The following is a 13,113-nucleotide window of genomic DNA, read 5'->3' as shown; positions in this document are numbered from 1 at the left end:
GGGAGAGATGACCGCAATCAAACATGATCGGATCTGGCCATCCACGGCTTTCCAGGCGGCATGGGCCGGATTGGTTTTTTCTGATTTGTCCGTGGCGGTGATGACTGCCGGCGGCAGTTCTGTGCTTCCATCGACGTATTTGAGAAGGTAATTGGCCTCAAGGGCTGTAAGAACGGTGATTTTCCATGTAGGGTAATTTATGTCTGATAATTTTTCGGGAATCAGGGCATGAAGATGCCTGAGAAGGAGTTTAACGCCAGAAGGAAGTGAATCGAGAGGATCCACCTCGGTTGTCATGGCTGCCGCCGCCCAAGAGAAGAGAGGGAACGATCGGTGCCCTAAAGAGAGAAAAAACCTAGAGAAAAGAAGATCTAGGTTTTCTGGCTCTTGATACCATGAAGGAATATTGATTGTATTGAAGTGTTAACCTAATAAGGGAATACATGGGAGATATATATAGGAGATATAGGAAGGAGTACTAATCCTAATAGGACTAGTATTAAGGAGTACTAATCCTAATAGGACTAGGATTAGTACACAGTAAATACTAATATTATTTAATACTATTATTTAATACTATCTGTTATTAGAAAGAAGAAAATTTTTCATGGTCTAAATACTACTACAATACTAGAATCAGCACTATTAAAGACAGTTCATCAGTTGAAGCTCAAGAATCACTAATAAATTCCAGGGACTACCCGGTAAGGCACCTTTTCACAATACTTTTTCCAGTATTTGCCATACCTGCAAAGAAGCAAGACATTGTCAAACTCTCACCTTCACTAGATTTTCATAAGACACGAAAGAGATTGAAACGTCCTGTTGTTTACTGATATTAGGGGGGTAAAATGGTTGCGCTAAACCTTTTCATCAGTTTTAGTTCAATCTAACTTCATACCTCGAGCTGCTTATGCCTCGAGCTTATCAAAACAAGACTATATTAAAAGTAACATCCTTTTATGAGGGGCTGGACAAGGAAACCTCAGATAAAGACGTCTATTCATATCAGTTTTTAGCCCTATGTAGCTTGGATCTTCCAAAGACGTGTGTGGGCAGCATTTTTGGAGGATCCAAGCAACATAGCTTCCGGCAAGAACTCTCTGTATCTCTCTCAGTAGGACATAAAATGGACTATAATTTCGACATTTCCTTAACTAAAAAATGAAAATTGAGTTCCAGGGAAAATAAAAAAGCTCTTTGCCATCTCTGCCTATTGGAGAATGGAGATGTCCCTGTTGTTACTTATCCTAATTTTGAAACATTAGTGTATTGTGCACAAGGGAGAGAATTTTAGTTCTCAACTATAAAAACAACAAAAACATCTGTTTGTTTGCATGCGAGGTTCTTTGTGTATTGGATTGCATAATGATCAAGTTTTTATAATAGATTGAGTTCGAAGGGAGCCTAACCCCTTCCCTTCGGAATAACTTGAACCCCTTACCTAGAATCAAATTGGTTTCGTAGACTCTCTTTTAAGTTAATTAGTTAATCGGTTTCCTAGTTTTCCTAAAAATTAGGTGGCGACTCCTTTTTCCCTTAACCCCTTTTACCACTTTTTAACCCTTTTACCCGTTTTAAAAATTCAATTAACCAATTCTTTTTTTAATTGAGTCGCCGCGACGTTGCTTCCATTCAAAGGATGTCAACAACAATAACGAAATTTGAGGCTCTAGAACTGCAAAATATAGGAACCTTCATTCTCACTTTCGAGCACTTCCTTAGAGCATTTACCTGCTTTATACAGTAGGTAATAGGGAGGAGTCCCCAAGATATCATGCCAAATCTGCAGTTTGTGAAGACCTTGATATCAAAGTGTTTGCCAATGCGAGGATACAACTCCATCCCCTAAAAGAGTAAAAGAAGGAAATCCCTAGGTTAAGATATATGAGATGACTTAACAAGGATATTGCAAAATGCAAGTACAAGATTCAAATCAGGCCTTTCTAGTATCACCAATTTCATTCATTGAGAGAGAGAAAAAAAGGCAGAACAAAGTAGACAAGACAGTAAAGTAATAAATGCATACTTTCAACACCAGGTTGTTTGAATAATCAAAGGAAGACAAGAAGTAGTCTTCATGTGTATTGCAAAAAGATGCTTACCCAATAGTAGTCAACATCATGTATCAGAGAGGTAATATGTATATAGGAAAACACATTATCACTGAGGATTCTTTTGTATGCTTACTTTTATGTATAATAAGAGACAGAAGATTAAGCTTCCAAAATTTAGTGTAGAGAGAATCTCTCCCAGATGATCATACACGATTGTAGGATTGAATATTCCAAACCTGACAAAGAGGGAAAAGTACAAATAAGGACCAGAAGGTGATTAATTTTCTAGACTAAATTACTTGAGAAGCACAGCTGGAACAACTAATATTCAACATGGCTGTGAATCATGCACAACCAAACAAGTAGTATCATGAATACCTCACAAGAATATAAAGAATTTCCTGACAAACTTATAATGATCAGTTTCATAAAATGCGAGGACAGAGAGAAAGGAGAAGCTTCACATTAATCAGACACCCAATTATAGTGAAGCTGTACATTCACAAACTATAGTGCAGCAAATATACTCAAGAATAGATATTTTAACTAAACAAACTAATAAGCTGGGACGATACCCAAATTTACTATGTGCTACTGTGTAGCTTCCATTATATCAAAAGGAAGCCATAATACTTTCCCATGCAAAGCTGCTATTCGCCAAAAAATACCAGTATGATTTACCAAAACAGCACTCTATAGAGTCAAATTTTCAGAATTCTAGGGCAAGTAAAATGTCTACGGTATGTGAATGGAACTTCTTACCACCAAAGGCTGAGATAGGTAATTAGTGTCACTATATATGCTGCCATGCCATTTGCCTGCCATAAGACAAAACATAATTCAAAATTTGAAGTGTATTAACTGTAAAGTAATCGCGGAGAAGTCTTTCACCATGTCACGAAAACAAACAATAGTGAAATAAACTAGCCACAGTAACATTTTGCAATTCAAGAATTCACATTATAAAACAGACCACAGGGAAAATTTCCTGTAGAATTATCATCAATTACCTTATAGACAGGCCTGTGTCCAGTTGGAGATATCGGTCCTTCAACCCTTTTACCAGGCAACAAAAGCTGAAGTGTAGCCTCAAATAGAGCGTAGCAAATTATTATTTTTCCCGCAAATGCAGTGGGTCTTTACACCATTCACATGTCTGAATGTATAGCTTTTGTTATAAAACTGGAATCTTTATCACTTCCCAGTTTCATTATTACTCCCTTTTGTCTATGTAGTCAAACTAACAAAGGTCTCTGGAAAGAAAGCATTGAACCATACACAAGAAACTACTCCCTCCCTGGATTCGCTATAGATTTCCACTTCTACTTTGTCACGTTTAACGTATCTCCTATTTTACCATCAACATTAATTACTTATTTCCCAAATCATTTCCCAACCTAACACTATACATTATTCATGTTAATTTTCTTAAGGAGCATGCAAAGTCCAAAGTGGACAATAACCATGGTAACAAGGGTTCAAATTATAATAGAGGCAAAAACAAAACAATTATTTCTTCTAATTTGCGTAACCCTTGGTCGACAGAGTTAGTGCATGTGAGGTGGTAAGAACACCTCCATTATTTAAAGATGCTACCTTTTTACCTTCTAAGAAAAATCTCTAGCCCTTCCAATGACCCAAATCATATAAAAAGTATACAAAGAAGCAATCTTGATAAAAACCCACAAAAGAAATGAACAGTCCACTAGAAAGTAGTATAAAAGAATCAATCTTTATAAAAACCCACATAAGGAAAACAATAAGTCCAATCTTGAAACACAGAAACAAGTTTAAGATATGTGAAATTGATAGATTTTTGAAGTAAAGAGGATGAACTTACATGAGAATAACAAAAGGGGGTACTAAAGTGAGCAGAGTGATCATTGAGATATAGGTGAATAAAGGAGGGTGAACCAACTGAGACTCCGCCATTGGTTCTTCCTCCCTCCCTGTTCTTGTTTTTGAAAAACTAAAAGATAAGAAGCAACAGGCTTCACAGTACATTCCAAAGCCACCGTTCTGCCAGGAATCTTCTGTTGGCTCATTACCTCTAGATAGTGACAGCATAATGTTAACTGAACAACAGATCTCTGGTGAAAATAGTCTTGCAAAAAGCAATTTAACTCTACCAAATGTCTTAGGATCATCTCATGGAAGATCCCATCATGGAGTGATGTACAAGTCAATTCCACATCCCAATTTTTTTGCAGATGCCAGCAGACCACCACAGAAAATCATATCTTGCACAGAGCATATTGGAGATGGGCTTCAAATTGGTTCGTCTGAATTGATGGCATCTTCTAAATATGATGTGAACCATGTGATCAATAATCATTCTTTGGGTGGACAAGGTGCAGAATATTTGTTGGATGGGAGCAAGAGAATGGTAGAAAATGATTTGTTTCAAGCACTTGGCCCTATATTAACACAGAATGAGAATCCAAGTTCAAGTGAGTGCATTCAGGATTTTTATAGTGAAAAAATTGAACACTGGGCGCGGTTTCCATTATTTGACAGTGCATATGGTGATGTGCATGTCCAATGTCAGTCTGGGGATGACTTGTTTGATGTTTTGGGTGCTGATTTTAAAAAAAATCTTCTAAATGGCAGCTGGAACAATGACCAGTGCAATGAACCAAACTCAAACTCAAAGGATTGGATTAAAAATAGCTCGACTTCTACAATAAGTCGGGATGCTTCTTCTACCATCAACCAGGGAAACTCAGATAGTTGTATGTTCTCCATGACTGGCTTTGACCGTATTTTAGATACTATGGTATCAAGTCGTTCTGCTAAGCAGAGCCTGGATGACAATGTTTCTAGTCGTACGACTATAACAAATTTGAGTAGCTCTTCTGCCCCTAATGCTTCATGCTCCTATGATCGAGTTGGGGTCTCCAGTCAAATTCAGGGAGAGCAATTTGTGTCTCCCAAGACACTTTTAAAATCAGGAGCAATAAGTTCTTCTTCATACAAATCTGAATGCTCCAAAGAAGACACAGGAATGTACTCTCAAAGTAGTTCAATTTATGGATCAACGATCAGTTCATGGGTGGAAAGTGGTTATGACACAAAGCCATCAAGCAGTGTTTCAACAGGCTATTCTAAAAAGCCAGATGAAATGAGCAAAACAAATCGCAAAAGGCTTAAACCAGGAGAGAATCCTAGGCCAAGGCCAAAAGATCGGCAAATGATCCAAGATCGTGTGAAGGAACTTCGAGAAATTGTGCCTAATGGGGCAAAGGTGATACACATCCTCTGACACTTGGAATTCCTGTTTACTTTTTGATATTTTTTATTTTATTATTTTCCTATTTGTAAATGAAAATTTTGCTCTTGCTAATGCTTTTCCTTGACGGATCATCTGATTTCAGTGTAGCATTGATGCACTGTTCGAACGCACGATCAAACACATGCTTTTCTTGCAAAGTGTCACAAAACATGCAGACAAACTAAAACAGACTGGAGAGTCAAAGGTTGGCTCACAACTATTTAGCCTTATTTTCATGATACTGAAAAAGTTGAGTTTTCGTATTGATATACTGTGTTGGGATTCAGTACTTACAATTATGGCTGGGGATCATGAAAAAAGAAAGTTTCCAAGTTCAAGAAAAGTGAAAAGAATATTTTAACATAATAACACTCTACATAATTTCTCAGGTTTTTAGCTGCATGGATAGCTACTTTATGCTTTAAGTTTCATAGTTAATAAATCATATAGGAGACCTGATTTTTATGTGAGAATCGGTCATCACTTCTGACCGTTTTGAACCCGCAGATTATCAGTAAGGAAGGAGGATTGCTTTTAAAGGATAATCTTGAAGGTGGAGCAACATGGGCATATGAAGTAGGCTCACAGTCTATGGTCTGCCCTATTATAGTTGAGGATCTGAATCAACCTCGTCAAATGCTTGTGGAGGTTGGTTTCCATGCATCTCAAAATAATGATCCATGTGTTCACCCTCTAGCATATCTGACAGGACATCCGTTACTGGAAAAATATGACTGATTGTTCATCTTAACTTCCTGTTCTGTGCAGATGCTTTGCGAGGAACGGGGCTTATTTTTGGAAATAGCTGACATTATAAGAGGTTTGGGCTTGACAATCCTGAAGGGTGTGATGGAAACAAGGAACGACAAAATAAGGGCACAATTTGCTGTAGAGGTAACCAATTAAGATTTGGGTATAACCTGCTTCTTGTACTCCCACAATTTTGCTTGGTTGTTTATCATTTAGTATGGCTTAGAATTTGCTAAAAACAGGCAAACAGAGATGTCACAAGGATGGAGATATTCATCTCACTCGTTCACCTCTTGGAGCAAACAGCAAAAGGTGGAACAGAACCTGTCAATGCTTCTGATAACAACACAGCAATGGTGCATTCATACCACCAAGCAGCGGCATTACCTGCAACTGGTAGATCTTGTAGTTTGCTGTGATCGACATGCTACTACTGCTTCACCCGGTAATGTTAAGAGCAAGCGACAATTACATGCTTGCCATGACTAACATTTACACCAAAATGACTTCTGGTGGTTCTAACGCTACTCGGTAATTTTTGTGTCCCATGAGCCAAGGTGTATCAGAAACTCAGAATCCCCTGAAGACCATAAGCTCTACTTTAGGCCCTCATTCAAGGCGGATAGAATATTCCAATCCATCCCTGGTTGTAAACTTGTAAAATATGTAGCAATCAGATGCTATAGAATACCTCCTGTAGGATGCTATGATTGCACAAGTTAGTTGTTGTTTTGATTCTTTCTTTAAATGTGCTTTGTTTTATGGGGTTGGTCATAAAAAGGGTTATCTGTTAGTTTAATGTATAGGAAAGTTTGAGATGATATAAGGGGTGCTAGGAGATTTTATTACTTGATGTCTTCCTTTATTGCAATTTGTGTTTTTGGACTTCCAGTTCTGTTTCTGCTACCCAAACGACTCTTGTAATTTGTAAACCTGTCCTTTGCCCTGTATTATTTCTGTCATTTTTTGTGATTTTGCTTAGCTTACAGCAATGCGAAAAAAAAATGACTATCGTGTCAATGGGTTGAATAACAATAGTTGAGTGACTTATGTTATAAAATATGGAGTAAATTTTTGAACTGCCATTAGTTGATTGACTATTGTGTTACAAAACAAGGTTGAATAACTTTTTGAGATAAAAAAGTTGCCTTTTATTTAAAACAAGGTTGAGTAACTTTTTTGAGATAAAAAAGTTGCCTTTTATTGACATTATATACACCATAAAGGTTCTAAACAAATAATTGCCTAAAAGTTTCATCTAACAAAATTTCTTCACAGGGGAAGTTACATATTGTGTAACAAAACTTCTTGTTACACAACACCATACTTATTTTGCGGATCTCTTAGAAATTCTGACTTCGTCACTAGTCCTCACTCTCCTGCAACATCATGATGTACACTTTCTGTACTCGGCTGATCTGGCGTTACTCTAGTTTTCCAACTATTAGTTCTTACTCTCACCGGGGCGAGTTGATTAGTCTTCTTGAATCTTGCTGAGGTAGCAAGTTTATCAAATGATTCCACCATCTTTACGCTAGAAGAAACTATTTCTATGAGTAATGAAGCTACTGTTGCCATAGGAATGACATCAGAAAAATTTATTCCCTCCCATGAACTATTTGTGTGGAGCAAGGTCTTGAGATTTTCAGCAGCAATTTTTGCATTGTCAATGTGGATTGTAATGGTGTGTGGATATGTCATTGTCTTCATAGCCAATGCTAGTTCTTTTAAAACATGGCCACATTCTGTGCTCACCTTCTTGCATGGTTCTTGAATTTTAGTTCTAATTTCCTGTTCAACCTGCAATAATTGTAGTAGATTAGTTAATTAATTAGCTAGTCATTCCATATGTTTAAGTAGGACCATATACATATAACTTCACGAAAATAATTGATATTGACAGTTACTTGTCTCGGTCACTTTTCAAGGTCAAAAGTTAAAACTTATTGACCTTTGAATATTTGGAAGGTCAAAAGTTCAAAATAAGCCCACCTTTTGTTTATTTGATAAATATTCTTTTCATCATATTGATATGAGTAAATAACAACTTACTCATATCATAAATAGTCTAGTTTTCAAATATCTGAATTTTATTTTAATTTAAAATATTAAATTAATCTAATTTAGTTTCGAGAATTAGTTAGATTGACTCGATAGAAATTATAATTACCTGAGTTTCATAGTTAAGATAGTCATTTAGGGCGTGAATTCGAAAAGCACAATCTCTAGCAATGCCACCAATTTCCAAATATCGACCCCAAGGATGACGATACCTAAACTTCCCATGTCTAGGCTCCCATCTTGCAAAATTAGCCTACAAAAACATGAATGAAAAAATTAATGAGAAAATTACAAGTACTCGTTATGTTCTAATAATATTTTTGTTTTCAAAAAACTGTCTCAATTTATGTGACTACTCACCAGTACTTCTTCAGCGGTTTTTGAATTAAGCACACTTTTATATCCCTCCAAATCAGATGTTTTTTGTTCACTAGCTTCCCCACTTGATGTGTTTAAGTAATCAGTCCCAAACACTGTCATGTTAACAAAATCCAAGATTATATAACTCATTTCTAATTTTGGTTTATGTAACATAAAGTATAAAAATAAAAACTATATATACATACCTTCAAGAAAAGAGCCAATTTTTTCAAAATTTGATGAAATTTTATCGTGAAGTTGTTGACCAGCCCAAACAGGACATATGAAAATGCAAACAAGTACAGCAATGTCACATCCTATAAGAATAGTGGTTATCCTTGTTTCTGCCATTTCCAACACTTGTTTATCGTGATAACCAGAAACGGACACCAATGAAAATGTCAAAATAAAAACAAGGACACCATAGTCATATCTTGCCTTCAACTTTGGGAGAAATCTCAAATATGTCACTACTGCAACTGCATGTACAAAAAATAGCATTCGTTACAACACATATAATCTTTAGAGAAAACTACCGAAAACATTCATAATACCCTTTTGCTTGACTAACTGAACTTAAATACACTTCTGATCTAACATAGTTTGTTATGTCATGTAACAGATCGGGGCGTATCTAAATTTAGTTAGTCAAAATATATGGGTGTTTTTTAATTTTTTTAATGAATTACCTATTAAGAAGAGAAAAAATCCAAGTAAAATAGGCTCTATTGTCTTTGACCCAGAGAAACAAGCTAATCGATGAATTCCACCAGCTACTGAAGCACCTAAGAATGTTGCAATTGCTCTATTTACAGCTCTTCCAAGTGTTGCTCCTGCAAAACAACAAATATAAATTTTAATCAACTAAAACATAGTAATAAATTCATAATCTAAAATGAAATAAGGCAAAAAATTCAAGTAAAAATGTTTAGTGGTGTGTATAAGCCAACATGCACTATCTTTTTTTCTAGAGTTGTTAACTTTTATGTCGAACAGTCTTCTGATCAGCTAAAAGATAACTAGCCATATAACATGACATGTTTTACAAAAAAATAGAGTGTAATGACTTACCAACAGTAAATTCGAAGACGACGACGACAGTAAGAACAGCCCACATTGCAGAAACACCAAAACCTTGATACTCAAATTTAGGCTCAAAATAGTAGAAGAGTGAGACTAGAGTTATAGCAAACCCTACTTTGAGAGAATGAACAATTATTCTAGGGTCTTCTTTTCCTAATTTCTTTGCACTAATTGCATTATCGACAACCTTAACCATAAAATTTTTAACTAATTGTTTGAACCAAAGCCATGCATTAAGGAAACATCCACACTCAGCAACTTCAGCTTGATTTTCAACAACAATAGTCATTTTAGCTTAGGTATTATAACTTTGTTGTTTCTACTTTTAGGGAAGAATTAATTAAGATTGGCTTAGACTAAATGTAAAAGTTTCCTTTCTATTTATAAAAGCAAAAAAATATATGAGAAATTGACTGAGACAGTTGACAACGAAGAAATACAGATACGTACGATTTTATTATTTTAAAATTTGTTGTTGGGATGTATTTTCCACCTTTCTTTTTGCTTCAAGATTCTAGGAACACGTTTCCGTGTGCTTAGCTGTAGCAGTTAGTAATAAAAGTTTGAGTTCGAGCCTTGACAGTCATATTGACACTCACTTTATTAGAAAAAAGAACGTATAAAAAAAGAAAATAAATAATATATATATATATGGAAAATAAGAATTTTTCACATATTAAATAATAATACGGATAATTTTAGATTAAAGTATTGACGACAAGAGCATTTTTTTTATCAAATTTATAAATAGAAAATATTTTTATTTATTTGATGTAGTTTAAGAACATTTTTGACTCATTTTAGTTATCTAAGTGAAGATATTAAAATCCGATAATAGAGTTAGACATATTCTATTTCCTAAAAATGACTCGAATAAATAGACTCAACAATAATCATTGATTTAACTCTATTATATAGTCTCAAATTAGTTACCTGTGCATTTCATATCATTACAACAAAAATAATCATTAGCGACAATTAAGAATCGCTAAATATGTATTTTTAACGGCAATTGTCACTCTTTGTATATGTCTCTAAAGTCTTTAGCAACATTGATTCTAATGACATTTAACTAATGTCTGTAAAGGCTTTACCACTCTTTATTAATATTAATATTTAGTGTCGCTAAAATATTTTTTTATTTGTAATGTATGTATGTCACTTAGCTAACTATAGATGTTTAATTAATGACCTAAATCCCTAAGTACATAAATATTTATCTTTTCACCATTAATACATTAAATGTAAATAATGTATCGAGGAACTCAAAACACATGTAGATCTACTAATAATTAAATTTTGAGTAATTAAAAAAATTATGAAATATGTGTGTGTCCTCCTCGTCGATCGGTCTGAGTTGTACATCGTAGTAACCCTTTGTCAGTATATGACGCGTTTTATTAACAAATTACTAATTCAAAATAAATAAATGTATGTATGGTACTGTACTAACATATAAATTACTAATTCAAAATAAATAAATGTATGTATGGTACTGTACTAACATATAAATTATAATGCTATCTCCAATTTTGCCATATTTTTGAGATTCCCTTTTTTCAATTTTGCCATGCTAAAGATAGATGGGAACTCGACAATTATATGAAGAGCCTCTTATCATTCATTTAATAATCTGTTTGGTTAATCTTATAAAATCTAATATTTTAAAATGTACTCTCTCCGTTCGACATCATACATTCAATTTATTTAGAGTTAATGCTTTTCAAAATTTGAAAATACTCAATAGGGTAAAATGATAAAATTCTTTCGTTTCAAAAAGAATGACCACATTTTTTTTAGTCTGTTTCAAAATGAATGGCCTCTCTCTTTTTTGATATTCCCTCTGTCCGGTATTATTTGTCATGGTTTCTATTTTTAGAGTCAAACTATAAAAACTTTGACTAACATTTTAAGATACATTTTTTCATCATATTAATATATAAAAAATTGTAATTTATAGTAGTTTTTATATAGTTTTAGAATATCTTATTTTTTTGTTTAAAATATCGAATTAATGTGATCTAATTTATCTTTGAAAGTTAGTCAATTTGACTTTCGATAAGTGTAACATGACAAACATTTCCGGACGGAGGGAATAACATTTTAATTTCAGCTTTCCACGTGGCATGTTTAAGACCACGAGATCAAAGGACAATTTTGTACATTTGACTTAACTTTAATTTAGAACAACAAGATTTAAAAGCTTTTTTTTTATTCTTAAACTTTGTGTAAGGTCAAGCTAGATCATTCTTTGTTAAACAAAAAAAGTATATGAGAATAAGATAATATATACACGTAAACAGGACAGAGTATTTTATACACATGTAAATAAGACAATGGGAGTATTTTTCAAAAAAAAAAGTACTTTCTGATTGAGAAGTAATTTGTGTTTGGTCAATTAATCTATAAAGTACTTTTGAGTTTTGATTAAGCTTTCAAAAGGTGTTTCTAAGTGTATTTTCTAAAAAAATATATATTTTTGAGAAAAACACTATATTTTTTAGCTTAACAAAAACAGCAGATAAACACTTCTCCCAAAAGTATGACAAACATCTTATGACCTTTTAAAAATAGATCATTTGATCTCAATAATATTTGATCTGACCGTGAGTTTAACTGAATTATATTGTTTTCAACACAAATTATGTATGCATATGCAATGACTTATAGTATAAAATGTGTAAAATAATAACACAATAATAAGTACGTAGTACTTATTTTAGATCTAGATCTTTAAATTTTTAATTTTAATTATTTAATTTTAAATTAAACATGTCGTACGTATATCTTTTTATGAGTCAATAAGAAATCCTTCAACAAAATCTACTTCATGACACTTCTGTTTAGAGTAAATTGTAATTTATTTCAAATATACGATAGATCAAGGAACAATCTATTTAAGAGGATCTCAAACTTTTTTCGTACATATTTTGAGTTAGAAGTCAAAAGGGTAACTTTTTTCTTTCACAAAATCAAAACGACACATAAAGAAAAAGAATTAACTAAATGGGTAAAATCACTTCGTGAGAGGGATTTTCTTCTGACAAAACTCCTTTTGTTATAAAAATAAAAATCGTTGTCTTATAAGCGATTTTCTCAACAACAAAAAAAGTTTTTTCTTCAAAATGAATTCAAAAATAAGTTTTTTTAAAAACCACATTACTTCCAGCGATTTTGGTAAAATTAAAAAGAAAAATCAGGAATTTCTTTTTTTGACGTGTTCAATCTTGCCCCTTTTGAATTTTTTTTGGATTCAATATTCTTTTATTATTATTTATGATATAAAATTCAATTTACCTCATGCTTCAACAATTTTATTGAGTATATTGTCCTTCTTGTTAATCATTTTTATATTGTTAATAATTAACAATAGGAATGAAAATTAATAGCACATTAACAATAGGAATGAAAAATGCTGCTCCTACAGCGATGTAAGGAAAACAAAACTCGACTTAAAATTGGTGTCGTAACAGCAATTTTAAAAAGAAAAATAATTTTTAGATAAAATCGCTTCTAAGGCAACTATTTTTA

The 13,113-nt window shown here is 33.4% G+C and overlaps 2 protein-coding genes and 1 long non-coding RNA gene across 3 annotated transcripts in view; 1 reads left to right on the top strand and 2 right to left on the bottom strand.

Annotated features, from left to right (window-relative positions):
- LOC107023174 (transcription factor LHW-like) overlaps positions 1-7,064 on the top strand; it is a 24,753-nt gene extending 17,689 nt beyond the window's left edge. Inside the window, exons 7-11 of the mRNA XM_027917800.1 lie at positions 4,048-5,301; positions 5,432-5,533; positions 5,836-5,976; positions 6,097-6,222; positions 6,321-7,064. Coding sequence (XP_027773601.1) covers positions 4,048-5,301; positions 5,432-5,533; positions 5,836-5,976; positions 6,097-6,222; positions 6,321-6,497 — 1,800 coding nt within the window. The 3' untranslated portion in view covers positions 6,498-7,064. The remainder of the gene's footprint in view (positions 1-4,047; positions 5,302-5,431; positions 5,534-5,835; positions 5,977-6,096; positions 6,223-6,320) is intronic.
- On the bottom strand, positions 2,190-3,191 carry LOC107023175. Its single transcript, XR_001457177.2, has 3 exons — positions 3,068-3,191; positions 2,820-2,875; positions 2,190-2,293 (listed from the first exon to the last, which is right to left on the bottom strand). It is a non-coding gene; the product is annotated as an uncharacterized LOC107023175 (long non-coding RNA).
- Positions 7,065-7,271: 207 nt separating the features above from the next.
- On the bottom strand, positions 7,272-9,871 carry LOC107022481 (aluminum-activated malate transporter 2-like). The gene is made up of 6 exons (XM_015223081.2): positions 9,571-9,871; positions 9,189-9,332; positions 8,706-8,978; positions 8,500-8,612; positions 8,249-8,392; positions 7,272-7,878 (listed from the first exon to the last, which is right to left on the bottom strand). Exons 1-6 carry the CDS (start codon positions 9,869-9,871, stop codon positions 7,450-7,452), a joined length of 1,404 nt encoding a protein of 467 aa, XP_015078567.1. The 3' UTR covers positions 7,272-7,449.
- Between the last annotated feature and the right edge of the window lie 3,242 nt (positions 9,872-13,113).

Source organism: Solanum pennellii, chromosome 6 (genome assembly GCF_001406875.1).
Source record: "Solanum pennellii chromosome 6, SPENNV200".
Taxonomy (NCBI): Eukaryota; Viridiplantae; Streptophyta; class Magnoliopsida; order Solanales; family Solanaceae; genus Solanum; species Solanum pennellii.
This window is presented reverse-complemented; position numbering and strand designations above follow the sequence as displayed.